This window comes from Zingiber officinale, chromosome 4B (genome assembly GCF_018446385.1).
Source record: "Zingiber officinale cultivar Zhangliang chromosome 4B, Zo_v1.1, whole genome shotgun sequence".
NCBI classification, from domain to species: domain Eukaryota; kingdom Viridiplantae; phylum Streptophyta; class Magnoliopsida; order Zingiberales; family Zingiberaceae; genus Zingiber; species Zingiber officinale.
In genome coordinates this window covers 75,366,355-75,383,850 of record NC_055993.1, presented here as the reverse complement: position 1 = coordinate 75,383,850, position 17,496 = coordinate 75,366,355, and the positions used below count along the sequence as shown (strand labels likewise).

Genomic DNA, 17,496 nt, shown 5'->3' with positions numbered 1-17,496 from the left:
GCACTAACTCTCGATCTAAGGGTATCTCCAATCAGAGGTTTTTAAAAAAATTTACTAAATGAAAAAATTGAAAAAAAAAACTCTAATCATTATGGATGCATAGTTTGAGGTTTGTAATTTAAAAGTAACTTTAAAATTTTAAAGCTGTACTTTCATCTCAAAACTAATAATATGGATGAGACCAATATTAATAATGTAAAAAATTGGTAATATAAGACCCATAAAAAAAAATAGGGATGTTTTTTTTTATTATGAAGAGGGTGATAGATTTTTATATTTTTAGTATAATATTGAGGTAGCATATTGGAAACTGTAAAAAAAAATTCATATAAAACTCAAACCATTAAAGATCCCTAAAACTCTATCTCTTGAGTCCATTAAGCTTCTCCTCAAGCTTTAGTGCACTTAATCTAGTTCTTCAACAACATGTTCCTTGTCACTTAAATCAAAGTCTTTAGCCTTTTAATACACTATTTTAACAGTCACTGTGTGCGCCATTATAAATGCATCTACATTTGATGCATAAATTAAAATTATAACAAACACAAAATTATATCATTAACATATCAAAAAAATATAGCTGCACTCGACCATAAAATAACAAGTCATTTTCTCAATAATATATATGTTTTATATTTGCCAATATATTTATAATAAGCATAAATGATTTCAACAACGCTATCAAAACTAATAATAAAAACTCCCCTTCCAACTAAATTGAGTTATATTTAAGGCGACTTTTTATTTATTTTATTTTTATTTTAATTAAAGAGATTTATTAACTTAAATTTATAGATTTAATTTCTTCTCCTCGTCATTCCGGTAAAATGTCATAAATTTTCTAACATCAAATTCAACTTTATCCTCGATCCTAAGAAAAAAAATTAATTATTCTTACTCTCTACATTATAAATTTTCCTTTGCTTCAACTCCTTTTTAACTTTTTAATGCACACTGATTTATTTAATTTGTTCTAAGGTACAAAATTTTTAAAGGAAATTATAATTCCTCTTAAATTTAATATATTTAATTAGAATCTAAAATATATATATATATATATATATATTATCAAATTAAGTATATTTTTTTTATTTTAGGAACCGAACTCTCATTATTTTTTATAGATAAAAAAATCTAAAAGGAAATATAATTCATCTCAAATTCAATTTTATTTAATTAAAATTGAATATATATATTTTTTTATCTAATTGAGCATGATATTTTTCTCAATTAATTTAAAATTTATATGATTAATTTAGGTTGAATCGAATGAGTGATTCTAATTCTAATTAAATGAGGTTGAATTTATAATAAATTATAAATCATTTGAGCTTTTTATATATAATAAAAAAAAGAATACAGGGCTATTTAAGTAATTATCCTATTTAATGTTCGCGCATGTTCGCCCGAACCGCAGCCGCATTCCTCACTCTCCTGCGCTGACCCTTCCCTCTTCCTCACGCTGCCGGCGGTCGCCGACTTCGTCTGCCGTCCAGGCACTTCTCCCACATTCAGTCCTCTTCTTTACCACACAGTCTATCCCCTCTCAGCGGCCGCCCTCCGTGGGTCATCGTATTCTCTCCCGCAGGTCAGTCTTCGTCTCCGATATCGCAGGCCGTTCCTCCTCCTTGATATCGCAGAAGGATCGGTCTCACTTGCAGTCCAGTCTCTCTCACACAACATCCAGTTTCCTCCAGCCGCTATAGCCTCAGCCCTATTCTCTGACGACGTAGTTCTCCTTCTTCAACTCCGTCGAAACAGGATCAGGTGAAAAAAATATTTTTGTTTTAGGAATATATATATTCTTTAAAACATTTTAATCAAACATTTTATGATTTTTTGGAAGAAGGATCTTTTTTGGCTTAGATGCTTGGATTTCTGGATAAAAAAATTCTTATGTTGATTAGATTTTTTACAGTGAAAAATGAATAGTTAGATCAGTTAGGTTGCTTATCTTTGCGAGTCATTATGATTCTTGAGCTAAGTTTACTCTCTGTGTTCTGGACCGTTGCTCCATTTAATTGGGTACCAGTTTGTTCCGGTATCTGGAACTATCCAACTTGACATTTGGTAGGATTGAATACCTGGCAGGTGCTCTATTTAAATAAACAGGAGGGTTCGGGTAATCTTTTACCAAATTTAGCTAGGTATTTTGTGTGGATACCCTTTTAATTAAAAGGGATTGAGTTCTGGTATTTTGGGAAGTTGTGTATACCCAGCCCATTGTCTTTGGTGGCAACCCTCATCATATGTCGGATCTTTTTGTATTTCTTTTCCCTTTTTGTAGTCTCTCCTTTCCATGCTTAATGTCTCCAATTTTCAATCTTGCTCTTGTTAACTCTTTTACATGTTCATCAACTTCATGCAATCCTTGATCCCAAGCGAGATTGAGATCCACATCTTTCTTGAATTCTTGGCAACAAGTCTTTCAATTCCATCCACTATTGGATCATTTCGCCATTAGATTATCTCCTCTTCACACTATTCTATGACATGGGGTTGTCAATGTTGGAGAGTCACAAATTTAAACTCCCTCTTCCAGTAGATCAATTCTTGTTGCCACTTGTCTGATGCTAGAGCTGAAGCAGGTATAATAATATTATTTCACATGGAAATTACAATTGGTGTTTTATAATCTTAAACATAGTGTTTATATGTCATTACACATTTAATTTTTAATAATTCAACATACAAATAATGTCATATTTATTAATATAAATTATAAATAATAAAAATATATTATAAACATTATTAAAATCATTAGTATAGATAGCTCAATATGTTACATTGTTATTCTTTTTAAATAAGTGTTATTTATTCATATATAATTGCATAGGATTTAATTGGGTTACATACTTTATTCAAATCAATTTTGAAGAATTGACAAATTTTGGATTATTGTTGATCAAATGAATTTATTGCATTCACTCTTGATCCACAATATCCCATCTGCAATAACTTTCCTTGACCCATAATAACCTTCCTCAATGAATGGTGAGGGAGAGAAAGATGAATGAGTTGTTAATTCCAATGAACGATAGCAAGCAGGCCTATGCACGAGCCAAGATGAACTAAGATTTATGATGTTCAAACTTGTTTAATAAGCTAACCAAGTCTATCCGAGCCTAAAATGAACCGAGTTGTTGAAATAGTTTCAAACTTCACTTGTTTTTTTAGCTTGAGCTTGGTTTGTTTGGATATTATTGAACTCTTAATTCGTGATTCTTTGAATTTTTTACATTTTAAAATTTGTTTGGTTGAAGCTTATTTGGTTGATGCTTATTTGGTTGATTAGTGAACTTGATATTACAAGTTTGTTTGGTTGTTGTTGATGAACATAGTTCACAAGCTTTATTCTTGGATGTCGTCCAATATTAATGAGTTGAACGTGTATGTGTTCATGATTGTTCATTTAGTTTAATAAGTTGTCAAAGCTTGTTCATATAATTGTCCTTTTGCATATTGAATGATATAAACACGCTTGTACCAAGCTAAAAACTAAGCTTGTTCATGAATGTTTGATTCATTTACAACCCTAATAACAAGGTTTAATGCATGATTCTTTGGTGAATATTGAGCTATAGCAAAGTTAAGAAATTTAAAAGCGACAAAGACTTTCTCTCATTCCTCTTCGAGTTCTCTAAGAATCAAGCAGAGATTAAATTTGACTCCATTTCATCCATATTCACTCTCAATTTGATCAAATTTCAATGGATTATATCAATTTTCTAATATAATTTAATAAAATCCATAGAAAGAATCCATCATCCTTCCCTGCCTTGATTGAGTTCATTCACTCTTAACATCTTTTCAATTGGCTTAGTGCTCTGGGTGGTTTCCATGTCTTCCACAATGAGTAAGCGCATTTTGCATCCAGTCTTATCATACTTGATCTATCTTGTCAGTTACCATTACTTCCTTAGACAGAATCATCATTAGATAATTTTCTTCCCATCAATTTGTCATCCTACGAGGATGCTCAAATCATTTCTAGGCTGCATGGGTCATTTGAATTGGTGTTAAGTGATAATTCAAAATTCATGGATATTTTGCATATATCTTGTCATCTCAAAGTTTGTTCACCTAACTTTAGTAATCCAGAAGTTATCCATTTAATGCAAACTATCTGTGTGTATGGGTGGAGGGTGGGGTGGGGGTGGGTTCTCAATGGCTATATGGTTTTCATAGGTATGGAGACAATAGACATCCTCTGATGATGCATTTCTACCATAGTTATGCTACTACTATCCTTGTGTATTCACAACTAGAATTCCTCTATCGTGATGTATATGTAGCATGTGTATCAAGAGAATAGATAATCTAATGCGCAATTCCATTGTTTTGAAAGAGCAATCCACCGTATGGTTCTTGCATAGAGTGATTCAGTAAATTGTGCTAGTGGACTACACAACACTCTTCAAATAGAGATCAAGGAAATATCCATCAAGCTCTAAGAAGACATTCTTCTCCACTACCATAAAAACATTTGGAGATATTTCCAACTTTCGTTTCCATGTCCATATTAATAGGTAAATAGGAGACCATTTAATGCCCTAACTATGCAAACATGTTTCGCTATATTGTCCATAAACAAAGAGTTCGAACAAGTAGGTAGCATTGTGCTTGCCTGCACTAGGATCATATCAAATAGATAAGGTGCCTAATCTAAGAAGGCACTAAGAGAAATTCATAAAGTATATATCATAATCTTGTAAAAGTGTGAAAACATCACCACTACTGCTAAACCAACAATCAGAATTTCAACAAGTGCTCCATAACTTGGGAACAGCTAGAGGGCTCCTCTAATGGCTTGGATGTAGCTTCATGTATCCCCTCATGAATTCCTAGAGTTTGTTTATAATTTCATAACTTTACATGATAATTTGAAACTGTTTATAATGGTTCCTAGAGTTTGTTTGACACTCCTTTCTCAAATTCAGTTGTAGAGCCTTAAAATGGGAGCAGATTTTCTAAACAAGACATTTGGAAATTTATGTACTCAGGAATCATGCCTTCAATTTTCAAAATGTTCAAATCATAATATTTTTTCACTCTCATTTAACCAAAATACTCTTAATTTGGTGTGTTTATGTCAAAAACTAGTTTTGATCTCTTAACTAATCATGATTGATCTTATGAACTCAAATAAACCAAATTTCTCTTTTTGGCTACAAACAAAAATATTTTGATATATTTCCTTCAATAAATAATATATTTTGGATCATCAAGGCAATTTTTAAAAGTCACCAGTGGGGCTTTTGAACTTAAAATGATCAAACACTATATCTGATATTCCAGAAACATTATGATGTATATTTCTTTCTAGAATGCCCTATTTTGGGATATCAAAGTCATTTTTGACCTTTTAACTCAAAATTAGTTGCTTGGATTACCTAACATTCTTATGAAGTCATTAGTATGATATTCTGTTTATAATAATCACGTTTTCATCCCTCAATATGTTTTTGAAAATCACCTTGATAGCTTAAAACATGTCAGTTTTGGAAGAAAAAATATGCCAAAAATGCTTTTGAGTGCGTTAAATAGAGTTTTGGTAATTTTGATTTGAACCTTTGTCCTTTCAAGTATTACATGGGGTTAATTGATCCCATTTTCTTTCACCTACCTTTGCTCTTGCTCATAGTGTTCAAAGTTGTTTATTTATTTTGCCAAGTTAAAAATATGTTTCACGTTATTTTTTTTAATACTGAATCAAAGTAAATGAGCTCTTGTTGAGTCATGTTTAGCTTGTTTACAAACATTAGTGCATTTATAACCTTGATCGCTTGATTAAGTTAATTTATTTACATTGGTTCTTCAAGCTGGCTTTCTTTCTTCATAGCGGGCCTAAAAATATAGATCATCAATAAAAATCTTGTTCAGAGCCATAAATAAATAGATCATGTCTTGTCGTTTGCTTTTGGGACTCTAAGCGATGGATGAGTTAATCATTATACCTTGCAGATATGCAACGATTCAAAGCCCTTGCGCAAGTCCGGAGGTCCATCTCCACCATCTACCGTCCTCTCTTTACTACAACACGACCCATTTCTACCCATGACAATCAACCCCATAAGGAGGTCAGCCTCCATCATTAACTTTGTTTTTACTCTCGTTTTGACATCTTCTCTAGGTTCCTATTGCTGGATTTCAGGTGCTTGTGGAGGGTAAGGCAAGTGCTCGTGCTGCCATCCTCAACCGGCCTTCTAATCTCAATGCCCTCACAACCAATATGGTAATTTTCTAGTGTGTTTATGTTCATTCTATTTCTGGGGCGAGGTTAAAGTTAGTTGTTCTATCCTATTCCGCAGGCAACTCGGTTGAAGAAACTATATGAGTCTTGGGAGGATAACCCAGATATTGGGTTTGTTATCATGAAAGTGAGTTCTTGCTTACATCGAACCATCTTTCTGGAAAACTTTATTGTTTATTATTATGGACTTTCTTGCCTAAGAAATTTAAGTATTTATTGTCAGAACTGAAACTTACGTGCCCTTTTGATTTCTGAAGGGCAGTGGCAGAGCATTTTGTGCTGGTGGTGATGTTGTTACTCTTTATCACTTAATTAATGAAGGTATGCTCTTGGTTTGGATCATCCTCAAATGATTTATGGTAGGCACTGAACTTTGAAAGCATCTACACTGGTGAGGTGTTGGTATGATATGACAATAACATAACAAGGAAGAGAGAATTTGTCATAGAGCGAATAGTCTTCCAGGTTGGGAGCCTGTATATCAGTAGCTAAATAAGATTAACACCTTAAAAAGCTTCATATTTGTTTTGTCTCCTTCTGCCAAGCATGTAGGGGCGGCAAGAGAAAAACAACATAATCAAAAAAATTAGTGCTTATGACTGGGAAGTAAAAGTAGGATACTGCAAGACATTCAAAGAGAGCAGAGAGAAGGAAACAAGACAATAACATGTCATACTTTTGTTTCCTTTTTGAAACTTCAGTAGTACCACAACAAGATATCAAGTTATCAACAATTGTTCATTGACATAGGTATAATATTAAAAGTTCAATAATATTAGTAGTTGCTCAGACATTTTTAACATTGGTTGTCAATGCCTAATGTGACTTTCAACATGATTTCTAGTGCTGAGCTGTGCTGGTTAGCACGGGTGGAATTTATTGTTCCACTTGCTGAACGATATCGAGACGACTCCGATACAATGACGCAATGGAAATAGAGGGAGGGAAGAGAAGAGAAATCAATGGAGTGAAAGTAGGAGAGGAGAGAAAGAGAGGAAAATGATGGAAATTAGAGAGGGAGAGGGAAAGAAGAGAGGAGTACCAGGTATTAGGTTGGCATTGGCGGTACCAAGCATTGGTGTTGGTGTTGTTGTTGGTGTTGGAGGGAAGAGTGGAGGGGAAGCTTAAAACTTGTTCGGTTTTAAATTGACCAAAACCAAGATAAATCCAAATCGAGTCTTGTTTGAACCCACTTATCTCTACTCGATACAATTCACCAAATCTTAAATTGGCTTTCACTTGATCTCTAATACTTAAATTATTAGTTTGATTTAGTTGAATAAGTCACTATTTTTTTTTAAAAAATAATTTAAAATGCAAAATCTTTAGATAGGATAACGTTTAGTGACTATGCTCAACAAAGATTTGTTTATGTTCTATTTTTGATGTTTAAAGATTGTGTGAGTGAGTGATGAAAAAATAAGGATTTGATGATGCTTTGATTAAATAAAAAATTATTAATTAAATTAAAAAATATATGTATTTACTTTCACTATTTTTAATTTGTTTTACATGATAAGTACAATGGATAAAATTGATAAAATTATTTTTTTTTAAAACTCTATCCAATTCAAATTGAAGTATAAAAAAATTTCAAATTTAAATTTGATTTTACTCTAAAATTTGCAAATTTGATTGAGTCAAATTCTACTTGATTTTTTTCTAGAAATTTTATATTTATAAAATTAAATAAATTTAGTTATAAGATTTTAAATTTAATTTATAAAATTTTAAATTTAATTTAAGTATAATATTTTAACATTTGAAAAATTTTGTATCTCTTTATTTTTTATCCACTATAATAATTATAATTAATAGAAAAAATAAAACCAAATTAAAATCTATTTATAGGCCAATTTTAAATTATTTCATTTCATCCCAAAGTTTTATCAAACAGAATACATACATGAAACAATGAACCAAATTGATAAGTAATGCATAATTTATTTTATTAAATGCTAATAAAATAAATTTCATACACAATTTCTTAAAGTGCATACATTAATTTATACAAAATTACATATTGAATAATGAAGCTTTAAATTTAAAATTGCTTCAATGCTATAAAATTTAAAGGCAAAATATGCCCTAGTTTATAGAGTACTAAGTTCTCATTTTCTTGTTGCTTATTCTACTGATTTCCTGCAAAAGTTGGATATATTATAAGTGTAAATTATTATGAAACAAATCAAGTATATAATTTACAAATGACTAAAGTTAAAAATTAAAGCTTAATTGTTCTAAGCATATTTAATATAAAGAGTGAGGTGATTAAATTAATCCACAAATATAAATATAAGGACATGAATATATTATATAATTTACAAATGACTAAAGTTAAAAATTAAAACTTAATTGGCTGTAAGCATATTTAATATAAAGAGTGAGGTGATTAAATTAATCAACAAATATAAATATAAGAACATGAATATAATAATTTAATTAATTATTAAGTAACCAATTAATTATAAAAAATTGATTATTATTATTATTATTATTATTAATGATTAAATTAGTAAGTACCAAAATAAGACCGACGTAGCATGAGATGGTACCGAAACTATAACTTTTTCATTGATGGTTTTAGTTTAAGATTAATAATAATTAACCTATATTTAAGTTATTAAGTGATAGTTTAAAACTATCAAGCTATGAAAATAGAACTATTCATCTACTCTTTCCATGCACGTGTTGGATATTGGCACTGTATATCTCCACTAGTCGTGTGAAAAGTTTTAAACAAGACAGTTTTGGACACTTGGATGCACACTCATGATTCCCACACATGAAACATAACTATTAAGATAAATAAGTTATGAATAATATGTATTATATTAATATGTTTAAATAAATATAATATCATTTAATTTATTAATTATAAATATGTATTGCTATTATAATGAATGAATTATATTGTGTAGTGAATTTGAATTCGAATATATTAGTTTCATAGTTTAGTACTTATTGTTTAATAATATCTGCTATACATAAATATTAATGACCAACTTAAATTTACTTATTTAATTAATTCACAATTGATTTATTATAATTGTTAAGCCATGTTTTACTCAACTATTTTTGAATCAGCTAATTTATAGAATATGCATATCATTTCCCATTTTCCTCTTGGTCCGTCCGTTCCCCTAGCAATTTTAATTAGCAAAAGACTTTAGCACCTTAAGGTGCATGTGGCTTTTAACACTTGTAATATACAAACTAAGATATAACCTGTTTAATGGTTCTATCTTACTCTCCATTTCTTATATTGGTGGAAACATTGGCTGTTGGATTTTTCTTTAATTCTGTGTCTGAGCATATCCATCAATTTTTAAGTTGTTATATTGACAATTTATTTGGCTAGTTACTGTGGTTTTCCTGTGACATTTTAGCTTTCTCATGCAGGCAAGGTGGAAGATTGCAAGGACTTCTTCAGGAATCTATACATGTTTATTTACATTTTAGGGACTTATTTAAAGCCTCACGTGAGTGTGACCTGAAACTCTTCAAAGTTTTATTGTCATTTCGCATCTAGATATTTTTAAGTTTGCTCTTTGCTTCTCATAAATGTTTAGGTTTGGAAATGGGAGCATTGGTGTTCTTATTGCAAACATTATAGACCAATATATTTTTTTTTTCTGACCCCAAAATCAGATGCTTGGTTTAAATGTTGTTAAGGTAGAAGATTAGATTTATCTCTCTAGTATTTGGTTATATAAAACTCTTTGAACTTTGCTAATCTAACATGCGAAGAAAAGTTCAAAAAAATGTTCACTTCATCTACTTCTGCTATATTAGTTATTTTCTGAGGTGTTGTTTCATTCTAGAGAATTAGGTAATTTTAAAGGTAACTAGAACCCTGTCAGATCCTTAAGATCTTTTACATGATCATAGTTTAGTTTATATTTGATTTATTTGTTTAATCTTTTTTATTTGCTTAACCTCAACTATTGCACTATTTGATAATTTGTCTGCCAATAGGTTGTCATGATGATAGTACACTTGTTTCCTAACAATGTTTTGTGTATGTAATGTTTCACATATAGAATTTGTTCTTTCCCCATTCCTTTATTCCTGTATATCTCGTCATACTTTCTTTTGTTCTATATTTTTCCATATTAGTATTTTCTCGTTTAAGAGTTTTGGTGGTTAACATTTCATGCAGGTGGCTATCCTAGATGGTATTACCATGGGGGGAGGAGCAGGAATCTCCTTTCCTGGGGCATTTCGTGTTGCAACAGATAAGACTGTATGAGTTCTATGTTCTTGATATAATGATACTTACTGGGTTGTGAGCCATTTTTAATTTCCTTTTTTTAGTTTTTAAGATAAGCTGGTTGTTTGATTTTCCTTGCACATTAAAAGACAATTAAAGATCCATTTGCTGAGACAAATATTGGGGACCTAACATTTGATAGTCATGATCAACTGTTTTTAGCGGCTTGTTACATTTTTTTTTTTTTTTTTTGCAATGAGTAACAACTTCCCTGAACAATTTCAGATTTTTTCTACACCAGAAATTCACATAGGCTTCCATCCTGATGCTGGAGCTTCCTTCTACCTGTCACATCTAACTGGTTATATAGGTATGAGTGTTTTACTATGTTACACTCATGTTGCATAACAAGTCTTTTATCCTCTATGTACGTTCATTCTGCCAATTTCTGAATGCTTTACACTGCCTTTTTTGCTGCTCATAGCTGGTGTTACAAATACCTTTTTTGTGATTGTCATACTATATAGCTTATTTTATTTTATGGCAATGTAGTTTATAAATATTTAGGCCTCCATGGGTTTCTTCTTACACAAGAATCTAGATAAAGTGGAGGTTACTAGAGTTTATGTGATCATGGATATCCTGTGCATTTAGATATCTGGCAAAGTTGGTATCCCGGCCTATAGGCATTGTGGTCTTGCAATTTTATTACATTCTTTGGGATCTTTCTTGACCAATTATTTCCATTTGTCTTTTTTCCCCCCTAAGAGTAAACACATTCTGGTTATTATCTTTCTGTAGGGGAATATTTGGCATTGACAGGTGAAAGACTTAATGGAATTGATATGCTTGCAGTTGGCCTTGCTACACACTATACAATGAGTGCTGTGTGTTTCTTTGATCCAGTTTGCAAACTTATCTTTACAAACTTTTCGGTTTCCTTACTATGTAACTTCTTTCTTGGTGATAGAGGCTTAATTGGCTGGATGAACGGCTTGCTAAGTTGGTCACTGATGATCCTTCAACGATAGATGCTTCCCTTGCAACTTTTGGTGATATTGTATATCCAGATAAAAACAGCATTGTTAACAGGTATTTTGTCCTCAAGTGGTTACTTAATCTTTTAAAAAACCAATCTAATTGATCATTTGCATGGTTTTCTTACAGTATACCTGTCTGTCATCACCTTGTTCAATTCTCATGTTTCTGCCAAAGAAAGTCTCATGTGTTGCAATGTATTAGTTTCTTGTTTCTGCCAAAGAAAGTCTCATGTGTTGCAATGTATTAGTTTCTGTGCATTGTACTTTTCCATTGCTTGGGGGTTTTAGGTGTTGGACCAGATCCTTTTACATTTGTGCCATTGTGGATTAGAGATGGTCCAAGCAAAGTTAATATTTACTGTGTGCCCATCTAGCATCACAACTGAAAATAACTAGCCGCTTTGCTCTGTCAGCATTGCATGGCAAAGTTATCTAGTACAAATCAAAATGCTTGGTGGATAGGTATAACTTCAAAGCAAATTGGAGCTGTTCTTGTCAGTTCAAAATTGTTTTTGAATAATGGCGGCGGCAAATATATCGTGATGAGCTCTCTCCTTTCTTTTTTGCTTTGTTTAACATGTTATTCCTATGAAATAGAAAGTCCTGCCTTGACACGTAATAACTTTACTGTAACATATTAAATTGGTATAATCAATAGAGTGCTAAAGCTGTGACTATATGGACAACTGTCTTCTGTTTCAGCCTCTTGGATTCCTCAGAGGCTGAGGATTGGAGGCATATTGGGTTAAAATATCACCATGATCTTGGGGCTAAAGCTTTACGTGTTGGAGCCTTGGAACATTCGTAACTGCTCATAATGTGTAAAAGAGTTTACTTATCTGCTCATCTTTGAGTTGTTTAAGGTTTATATGCCATGTTGGCTCCTGCATCTGTTGCTGAAAATTGCTCCATTCAAGCTAAAACAGGCCATATACAAAGCCCACTCTATTGGTCCTGGCAACAAAATTGGCCTAAAATGAGCATAAAAATAAGCAAACTGTTAAAAACAAGGAAAAGAAGTTGAAGTTAGTTTAGAAATTCAATAACATTGAAGAAGTTATAGAACTCTACATTACTTTGTTTAGTTAATTATTCATGAAATCATTACCACAGCCACTCAAAAAGTTGACTTCAACAGAAAACTAGCTGCAAATATGTGAGTTTGTAGAACCATCACTTACATAAACAGCTTGTCAATTGTTTCATGAATTGGCTTTGCTTTTAGGCCTTTTACGGGCTAGGTAATAGTAGAGGTCTGTACTTTATGCTGTCTGTTTTGTTACTAATGAGATCCTACCTTGCCATGTAAAATCTGGCTGCAGAGACCACAGTGATAGAACTATAATTATACATTGTGAAGCCATTTTTAGCATGGTTCAATACCTGTAGCGGCAACGCTGGAACACTGTAAATACATATTGCATGGGGTGCTCTTGATTTTAGACCCTTTCTTCTACCTTATGAGAATGCCGTTTGATCATTACTTAGTCATATGGATGAAGTTTGTGCGTGATGATCTACCTCTAAGAATGCCTTTCCTTTTGTGGCTGTGAAAAAAACTGCCAAATTGGTTTACTGGTGAAAACTCTGATTTGAAGTTGCATAGACAAAAAAGGTTTAATAGTATTGCTCACTTTAGGGTGTCTTTTACCAAAATTGATAGTGGTATCACGGTTGAATGGTAAAAGGCAAAAGCCTAAATATTGTGGATCAGATAGTCAAAAAACCTAAATATCAATCATATTGGTTCAGTGGAAAATCAAAATTGTTTAGAAAAAGAAAAAAAATTCATGTGTGAGCAAATTATGTTCAATCATATTAAGGCTATACATTATGTTTCATCATATGTTATATAATTAACATGCATTTTAAATGGTAAATATTAGGACTAGTAAGGTTAGATTAGTAATACAAGTTATTATCATAATATTAGTAATGACATATTATTATCATACGAAAAAGTTATTAATATCATCTTATTTTTATTATTTGATACATCAAACTAGTTGGTAATAGTAGATTACTCATATAAAGTATAAATGTACATATATTAAATTATTAATAAATAATAAATCATATCAATTAATATGAAAGTAATAAAAAAATCATAATAAATAATAAAGAATCAAAATTTACTACAATAAATGTTAAAAAAACATTTTTTTACTATGAAGTTATTTGATAGTTTATATTATTAAATTATTTGATAAAATTAGATAATTGTTTAATAGTTTATACTATAGAGCTTTGTTTGGACCTAACTCACCCTCGAATCAAGTTTATTGGATTTTTCTTCCAATTAACAATGATTTCTCTCAATTAACTTTGCAAGAAAGATAATTGAGACACTTGATCTAGCTAGTGTCTGTTTATACTAACAAAAAAAAAAAACTTTGCATGAAGAAAGACTCTTGCCCTCTCATGTGCATTAGGGTTCTGAAAAAGTTCACTAAATCCTTGAGTTTTTTCAATAAACCTAATTCATTCAAATTTCAGGAAATTTCATTTATCTTCACTATCTATTTGGCTAAATGACAATCCTTTACACCTAGTCAAATCTAATTTATTTGTTGGTAATGATTTTGAATCTTGAGTTTTCTTATATTTCTTTGATGGTCCTTGTGAAATAATGAATTTCTCAGGAAAGACTTGATCGGTCTTTGCTGATAGATGAAACTTAGGTGTTCTATATTGGTATCAACCAATGTTAACAAACATGCAGATTCCTAGTTAGTAGTTACTTGCATCGTTTTCAAGCACAAAATACTCATGAAAGTTGCTTGCATATAATATTTAGTGAGGTACAACCTGCATAAAACAATGAGGTGTGTAATGTATAGGCTTTTATTTTACCTTTTTGGTATATAATGTATATTTTTTGTCATTCATTCTTATTTATGTTTATTATTGAGTCCTTTTTTTACAATATGTCCATGCTGGTACTTTTGCCAGATTTCTTCATCTATAGCATGCAAAATATTTTAATCAACTGAATTTTGTTAAGTTGAATTCTCCCCCCTGTGCAGGTTGGAGTTGATAGATAAATGTTTTGGCCTTGAAACAGTTGAAGAGATTTTGGATGCTTTGGTGAGCCTTCCCACAATCTGTTTGACCTCTGTAGTTTCTTTAGTGATAAATTTGTCCATGCTACTACCATGTTATTTGGCATGACGGTTCAGTTATTAGTAAAACAAGTGTCAGGCTCTAGGAGCAATTTTGACCCTAAAGTATGATATCTGAACCGCATGTTTTTTTGAGAATGCAAACTCTGCATCTTCTCAGCCCCTTCATTATCTTCCTCTCCAAAATGAGTTTTTTAAAATATTATCTTTTAATTTTCAATAGATGCATTCTTAGTTACCTGTGTTTATCGCCAACTTTCAATCACAATTTTTGTTTTTTAGTTCTTTGTTTCTACCATTGCTTTTATTTAAAGCATGCTATTCAAGAAAACATTAGAGAGCTTTCTTTGTATTGCACTGTAACGTGTACAAAACCTTCACTTTACCTGTTTCATTCTTCAACCAAAACCTTACTCAACCTTCTTTTACGCTCATTGGACTTGCTAGATATTTTAGCAAGCAGTGTTTCTCTTCCATAAACTTTATATAAAAAAAAGATAGATCCGTTACCTTAATGACCCTCCTAGTGCCGGCCCCACGAATATTGAGGGGGGTAAATAAGTGTTAGACGCATGGTGGGGTAAACCCTAGGTCACCAGTACTTGAGAATCAAACCCCTGACCATTATAGAACCATCAATTACACTCGCTAACCTTTCAATCAGCTTGGCAGCAATTAACTGAGAAGCTGTTCTTTTAAAAGTTCTCTATTATCTATTGCAATGTTCATCTGACCAATCTCCAATCAATTTCAGGCATGTATTTCAGTGATTTATATCTCTAGTTCATATTCTCACAAAGTTGAAACAATGTCAAGTGACAATCTCAACCACTACTTGGCCTTGCGAATTAGACTGATGCAATATTATTTGTTACTCGTTTGTCATACATAGGAGATTGAGGCAGCCAGATCAAAGCAAGAATGGTGTATTGTTGCATTAAAGAAACTGAAAGAAGCTTCTCCTTTGAGTTTAAAAGTTGCCTTACGATCTGTAAGCTCTAGAGCCTCATACTAGAATTAATGCGGCGCAATTTGTTACTCTGGACTGATATTTCCTTCTATTATTTATTAGATAAGAGAAGGTAGGTTTCAGACTCTCGATGAATGCCTTGTTCGAGAGTACAGAATGTCTCTTCATGGGATCTCAAAACCACTTTCTCACGACTTCCTTGAGGTAATGAACTCATCTCCCGGGAGTATATTCTAGTATGTCCCTGAGTCATGTGTTGTGTGTATAGGGTGTCCGAGCACGGCTGGTCGACAAAGACTTCACCCCCAAGGTATCCACCACAGTAATGCTTTGCATAGTTCAATTTTCATATGGTTTTTATTGCCATTTCCATGATTGTAACCATGTACATTGCAGTGGGATCCCCCGACATTGGACAAAGTATCAGAAGACATGGTTGATCATTACTTCTCACCTCTCGGCGAATTGGACTCTGAACTAAAGCTACCTACACACTTGCGTGAAGCCTTCATTTGATTCCGTGATCGAAAATGGTTTCAGTGTGCTGGACACAGCTCGCAAAGCCAGTGTTTGAACACGAAATGCCTGTTCATAACAGGTGTCTGGCGCTAACATGATTTTCAGCGCCTTATTTTGCTTCGAAGTGAAATTGATGATTTTGGGCATGTAACGAACCAAAATCTTAGTATCGCTATGAGATCTGCATTTTTTATAAATCTTTACCTTCACCTTCTAAACAATAGTCTCATTTCCTTAAGATCTTCAACAGGATGATTGGAGAACACTTTTTGCTTCAAAATGTTGACACTGGTAAACTCTAAATACTTCAAAATTTCAACTAGGAAGCTATTTTAAAGTGAACTCTAGGAGAAGTGAATATGAAACATTACACAAAAAAAGAAGAAAGAAGCTTATACAATATGGAGAATAGCAATAACCACATTCTCCTAGCCGCCTTTGATAATTTATTAACCTTACTTTATGCAATAGTTTAGCAAAGTTAAAAAGAATATAGTGGTTATTGTTCGATATCATTTCAAAGGTTATAGGCAAATTTTCTGAGTGGGTTAGTGAAAGATAGTCCACAAAAAAGTCTAACTTTGAAAAAACACACATTTCCTTTCTGAAAGTAGCCAAAGTTTCTTCACTGCTATAAAAAATTAAGCAGCTTTTCTTGATTGAAAAATAAATAAGTTAAATTTGTTTCCATTTGTACTTTTATGTAAGATTTTGATTTAGTTAGAAATAAACAAAAATCAATAGAGAATTCTAAGTATTCTTTATAAGTTCATGCTTTTTAAAACTGAGTTTTAATTAAAGATAAAAAGTTAAATACTCAATTACTTTTTCAATTCCAACCCCATTGAATGTTACTTGTGGTTTTATATACAAAAGATTCCTCCTCATCTTGATGTGATGGGCGATTTTGAATTAAATTGTGATTTGTCTATATCAATGATGTTGAATATTTATTTCAAAAGAAACATTCACCTAAGTGATTTGTCCACATTATCTCATGGGTTGGCAACTCAATTAGCATCACCATCACTTCTTGTGATGGCTATCAGTTTCAAAAGGATTAAACATAAATTAGGAATAAAAAAGGGCGCCTTCTTCAATTACTTATTTATACGTAAGTAAAATAATTGAAATTTGATATTTTTTAAAATTTTTCCTAAAGTATAAATTTATTCTCTAAAAAACAATATTGAATTTCAAAGAGAGGTCGAATTACATTTGATCTATTGTATGCAATTTTATTTTACATTGTAAAAAATTATTTTTACAATTTGAACTTGTGACCATATGAATACTAGAAGTATCCGAGCTTTCAGAGGTGATAAATTGTAACTCAAATTGAATCTTAAGATATTTAATATATTAAATTAAAGTTTGAT

At 31.7% G+C, this 17,496-nt stretch overlaps 1 protein-coding gene across 1 annotated transcript; it reads left to right on the top strand.

The window, feature by feature from the left end:
- Positions 1 to 1,400: 1,400 nt before the first annotated feature.
- On the top strand, positions 1,401 to 16,355 carry LOC121975168 (3-hydroxyisobutyryl-CoA hydrolase-like protein 2, mitochondrial). The gene is made up of 15 exons (XM_042526624.1): positions 1,401 to 1,767; positions 5,965 to 6,080; positions 6,155 to 6,235; positions 6,312 to 6,380; positions 6,511 to 6,574; positions 9,656 to 9,735; positions 10,416 to 10,499; positions 10,752 to 10,836; positions 11,268 to 11,353; positions 11,437 to 11,558; positions 14,533 to 14,593; positions 15,521 to 15,619; positions 15,701 to 15,802; positions 15,867 to 15,908; positions 15,995 to 16,355. The coding sequence occupies exons 2-15, from the start codon at positions 5,967 to 5,969 to the stop codon at positions 16,112 to 16,114; spliced, it is 1,209 nt and encodes a 402-aa protein (XP_042382558.1). The 5' UTR covers positions 1,401 to 1,767; positions 5,965 to 5,966; the 3' UTR covers positions 16,115 to 16,355.
- Positions 16,356 to 17,496: the final 1,141 nt, after the last annotated feature.

Bases quoted from the DNA above. Each gene is read 5' to 3' on its own strand.
- LOC121975168 (XM_042526624.1), top strand. From the start codon at position 5,967: ATGCAACGATTCAAAGCCCTTGCGCAAGTCCGGAGGTCCATCTCCACC. The intron at 10,837-11,267 runs GTATGAGTGTTT...ATCTTTCTGTAG, and splicing joins ACATCTAACTGGTTATATAG to GGGAATATTTGGCATTGACA. The intron at 11,559-14,532 runs GTATTTTGTCCT...CCCCCTGTGCAG, and splicing joins AAAAACAGCATTGTTAACAG to GTTGGAGTTGATAGATAAAT.